This window comes from Oncorhynchus clarkii, chromosome 9, assembly GCF_045791955.1.
Source record: "Oncorhynchus clarkii lewisi isolate Uvic-CL-2024 chromosome 9, UVic_Ocla_1.0, whole genome shotgun sequence".
NCBI classification, from domain to species: Eukaryota; Metazoa; Chordata; class Actinopteri; order Salmoniformes; family Salmonidae; genus Oncorhynchus; species Oncorhynchus clarkii.
The window spans coordinates 39,821,549-39,826,619 of NC_092155.1; the positions used below are offsets into that span (position 1 = coordinate 39,821,549).

The following is a 5,071-nucleotide window of genomic DNA, read 5'->3' on the forward strand; positions in this document are numbered from 1 at the left end:
GCCTATTATCTTGCGTGCAGTATAACATAGTTAGGTTTTCCATGTTCAGAAAATAATAGGGGTGTGTGAATCCCTGGATTGCTCCGAAATGAAAATACATTATAAGTACACCACTATTCCTCTGGATGCAAATTGATAGTACATTTGATTCTGTTATTAAGATTGATGGTTGATCAGAATTCCATCATGTCTATGAAAATATCGTATTTTTCGAGACTCACTCAGTAATGTGTTGGTATAACCCATTCAGTCAGCTATAGGCTACAGTATAATTTCTCACAGTAGTAGGGGTGTTCTTTGATTCACGACATCCAATGCGCTCGCTCTCCAACGTAAACCAACGATGGCCGCAATAAATCAAGGCTGTTGCACACTAAAGTCCGGATGAGGCGCTGTGTTCAATTTGAATGTGCTGTTTCATTCAAGTCTGATCACTTTCGCTTTTGTTAAAGAGCAAGGGCCAGTCGAGGAGACATAAATCGGCTTTTCTTTATAGGTAAAGTGCTTGGAAGATGAGCTACGATCGTGCAATCACAGTGTTCTCACCTGATGGCCACTTATTCCAGGTGGAATACGCACAGGAGGCGGTCAAAAAAGGTTCAACCGCTGTAAGTAGGCCTTTCTCATTTCTGTCAATGTTGATTGAGGTCAAAACAATGGGTCAAGCACTGTGCCGATGCAAAATGTAACCTATCAACAGAAGCAGACCCAAATTGTGCTTACAACGGGCGCAACTGTATCACTTGGGCCTAATTCGTTTACAGGTTGGAGTGCGAGGAAAAAACGTCGTTGTGCTAGGAGTGGAGAAGAAAACTGTCGCCAAGCTCCAAGATGACAGAACAGTGCGCAAAATCTGTGCCTTGGATGACAACGTCTTCATGGCCTTTGCAGGTAACTTACTGTAGGACATGACCAATAAAGCAAGAAGACCAACATACGACCAATAAGGCACAGTGCACACCCAAGCCACAGATGGTGTGAAGTGGTTGATTGCAAATATGTAATTAGCCTACCATGTGTATGGTATAATTGATGTCATCAACATTTGATCATGTAGGCCTACGTTGAGTGATACATTTAATGTTTACTGCTGGAATGTAGCTATTTGATTGTTTGTTCACCTTGTTGGGTGAAGGGTTTAATTGGTGTAACATACTTTATCTCCTTATCCCATGGCCTGCAGGGTTGACGGCAGATGCCAGGATCGTTGTTAACAGGGCTAGGGTGGAGTGTCAGAGTCACAGGCTTACAGTGGAAGACCCTGTGACTGTGGAGTACATCACACGCTTCATTTCCAGCATCAAACAGGTACCCCCCCCCCCCCACACACACACAACAGTACAATACACATGTGCAGATATATCATTTCTACATATTCCCAATTTCAGCGCTACACCCAAAGCAATGGGCGAAGGCCCTTTGGCATCTCCTCCCTCATTGTGGGGTTTGATTTCGATGGAACACCCCATCTGTACCAAACTGACCCTTCAGGAACATATCATGCCTGGAAGGTAGGGGTGTAATTCTGACCCATACATCTGAATCATTTAAAAGGTGCTTTGACAGGTTTGTCATCACCCCAATGAATTACCCAATGTACCTCAAGTTGCAATGCGATTAAATATGAGCAAAATGGGAAAACCTAACTGTGGTTGTGTACATAGGCAAATGCCATTGGAAGATCTGCCAAGACTGTACGTGAGTTTCTAGAGAAGAACTATAAAGAGGAGCATATGGAATCCGATACAGACACCATTAAACTGGCCATCAGAGCGCTACTTGAGGTGAGGTTTTTGCCAGTCCAGATCCAAACTTTTGATTGGCAGCAACGATATTGCAATGAGCACCCGCTATTAATGATTGAAATCTCAGATATTCCTGTCACAAGGTTTGCTCCATGTGTTCACAGGTTGTCCAGTCAGGGGGAAAGAACATTGAGCTGGCCATAATGAAGCGGGATGAATCAATGAAGGTCTGTTTGAAATCATTACACCTCCGCAAATCTGTCAGAGGATCTCACCTGTGTAATGATGCAACGTAATTGCTCCACTAACGACCGCTTTTCTACTGTAAATAGATTCTGGTCCAAGAGGAAATTGAGGAATATGTCACGGCTATTGAAAAGGAAAAGGAGGAAGCAGAGAAACAAAAGAAGAAAACATGAACACTCTCTGATTGAAGTTATGACCAAACATGCCTTCATCCATCTTCAATATTGCATCAGGATTCTCATTGTTTACATTAATTATCTCATCGTTTCTTTATCCAATGCTGGAGGGACTCCTAAGGAGTGCATATTTTTGTTCTAGCACACTTCTTTTGACTAGTCACCGGGCTCTTGTTTGGCTGAATCAGGTAGGCTATGGTAGTGCTGGGAGAGACTCTTCTGGTTGCCGAGACTAGTGTTGGGCTAAAACAAAACTACCATCCTGGGAGTCCCAATTAAATGGATTGAGAAACACTGCTGCCCTAATTGACCATATGAAAACTTAAGACTTTGCCTTATTCTTGCAATGAATAAATATCTGTATTTAAACTACAACGTTCAGTTACTATCATTGAACAGAGAAAATGAACAAGAACAAGTGAATCAGCAATTTCCCATCTTTATTAGATTTGTAACAATGTAACATCACTTGTGCTCAAAATGATAGAAAACAAACAAATACATGGAAATTCATTAGTTCTGGCAGACATTTGGTCTGTAATTAAGTTATTTATAATTATATTAATAAGTAATATTTACAATACCTGGATCACAAAAATTACCTAAAGATATGTTCGCCCCAGTTTCATCTTCAAATTGATCCCTTGAATAGTTTAGGAAGTGTGCATGTCATCTAGCTACTTATCAGAATACAGCAGAGGTTGAAAAGCACAGACAAAAAATATACACTGCTCAAAAAAATAAAGGGAACACTAAAATAACACATCCTAGATCTGAATGAATGAAATATTCTTATTAAATACTTTTTTCTTTACATAGTTGAATGTGCCGACAACAAAATCACACAAAAATTATCAATGGAAATCAAATTTATCAACCCATGGAGGTCTGGATTTGGAGTCACACCCAAAATCAATGTGTAAAACCACACTACAGGCTGATGCAACTTTGATGTAATGTCCTTAAAACAAGTCAAAATGAGGCTCAGTATTGTGTGTGGCCTCCACGTGCCTGTATGACCTCCCTACAACGCCTGGGCATGCTCCTGATGAGGTGGCGGATGGTCTCCTGAGGTATCTACTTCCAGACCTGGACTAAAGCATGACATGATGTCCCAGATGTGCTCAATTGGATTGGGGAACGGGCGGGCCAGTCCATAGCATCAATGCCTTCCTCTTGCAGGAACTGCTGACACACTCCAACCACATGAGGTCTAGCATTGTCTTGCATTAGGAGGAACCCAGGGCCAACCGCACCAGCATATGTTCTCACAAGGGGTCTGAGGATCTCATGTCGGTACCTAATGGCAGTCAGGCTACCTCTGGCGAGCACATGGAGGGCTGTGCGGCCCCCCACAGAAATGCCACCCCACCTCCAAACCGGTCATGCTGGAGGATGTTGCAGGCAGCAGAACGTTCTCCACGGCGTCTCCAGACTGTCACGTCTGTCACGTGCTCAGTGTGAACCTGCTTTCATCTGTGAAGAGCACAGGGCGCCAGTGGCGAATTTGCCAATCTTGGTGTTCTCTGGCAAATGTCAAACGTCCTGCACGGTGTTGGGCTGTAAGCACAACCCCCACCTGTGGACGTCGGGCCCTCATACCACCCTCATAGAGTCTGTTTCTGACCGTTTGAGCAGACACATGCACATTTGTGGCCTGCTGGAGGTCATTTTGCAGGGCTCTGGCAGTGCTCCTCCAGCTCCTCCTTGCACAAAGGCGGAGGTAGCGGTCCTGCTGCTGGGTTGTTGGCCTCCTACGGCCTCCTCCGCGTCTCCTGATGTACTGGCTTGTCTCCTGGTAGCGCCTCCATGCTCTGGACACTACGCTGACAGACACAGCAAACCTTCTTGTCACAGCTCGCATTGATGTGCCATCCTGGATGAGCTGCACTACCTGAGCCACTTGTGTGGGTTGTAGACTCCGCCTCATGCTACCACTAGAGTGAAAGCACCACCAGCATTCAAAAGTGACCAAAACATCAGCCAGGAAGCATAGGAACTGAGAAGTGGTCTGTGGTTATCACCTGCAGAACCACTCCTTTATAGGCTAATTGCCTTTATAGGCTAATTGCCTATAATTTGAAATAACACACATGGAATCATGTACTGTAGTAACCAAAAAAATCTTAAACAAATCTAAATGTATTTATATTTGAGATTCTTCAAATAGCAGCCCTTTGCCTTGATGACAGCTTTGCCCACTCTTGGCATTCTCTCAACCAGCTTCACCTGGAATGCTTTTCCAACCGTCTTGAAGGAGTTCCCACATATGCTGAGCACTTGTTGGCTGCTTTATCCCAAACCATCCCAATTGGGTTGAGGTCGGGGGATTGTGGGGGCAAGGTCATCTGATGCATCCCTCTTCTTCTTGGTAAAATAGCCCTTACACAGCCTGGAGGTGTGTTCAGTCATTGTCCTGTTGCAAAGCAAATGATAGTCGCACTAAGCCCAAACCAGATGGGATGGCGTATTGCTGCAGAATGCTGTGGCAGCCATGCTGGTTAAGTGTTCCTTGAATTCTAAATAAATCACAGACAGTGTCACCAGCAAAGCATCCCCACACCATAACACCTCCTCCTCCATGCTTCACAGTGGGAAATACTCACGTGGAGATCATCCGCTCACCTACACCGAGTCTCACAAAGACACAGCGTTTGGAACCAAAAATCTCAAATTTGGACTCCAGACCAAAGGACACATTTCCACCACTAATGTCCATTGCTTGTGTTTCTTGGCCCAAGCAAGTCTCTTCTTCTTATTGGTGCCCTTTAGTAGTGGTTTCTTTGCAGCAATTCAACCTTGGCCTTATTCATGCAGTCTCCTCTGAACAGTTGATGTTGATGTTGAGATGTGTATGTTACTGGATGGAGAGACGTGGAACTGACCAATGACTGACCAATCAAC

The 5,071-nt window shown here is 44.3% G+C and overlaps 1 protein-coding gene across 1 annotated transcript; it reads left to right on the plus strand.

Moving 5' to 3' along the window:
• Window positions 1-278: 278 nt before the first annotated feature.
• LOC139416285 (proteasome subunit alpha type-7-like) lies at window positions 279-2,543 on the plus strand. The gene is made up of 7 exons (XM_071164764.1): window positions 279-608; window positions 765-891; window positions 1,184-1,308; window positions 1,389-1,511; window positions 1,665-1,784; window positions 1,910-1,972; window positions 2,078-2,543. Exons 1-7 carry the CDS (start codon window positions 513-515, stop codon window positions 2,162-2,164), a joined length of 741 nt encoding a protein of 246 aa, XP_071020865.1. The 5' UTR covers window positions 279-512; the 3' UTR covers window positions 2,165-2,543.
• The last annotated feature ends 2,528 nt before the right edge of the window (window positions 2,544-5,071 follow it).

What these genes read in the sequence shown, in the direction of transcription:
- LOC139416285 (XM_071164764.1), top strand. Translation starts at nt 513, where the DNA reads ATGAGCTACGATCGTGCAATCACAGTGTTCTCACCTGATGGCCACTTA. An exon ending in TCAAAAAAGGTTCAACCGCT is followed by an intron (nt 609 to 764) that starts GTAAGTAGGCCT and finishes ATTCGTTTACAG; the next exon opens with GTTGGAGTGCGAGGAAAAAA. An exon ending in CCATCAGAGCGCTACTTGAG is followed by an intron (nt 1,785 to 1,909) that starts GTGAGGTTTTTG and finishes ATGTGTTCACAG; the next exon opens with GTTGTCCAGTCAGGGGGAAA.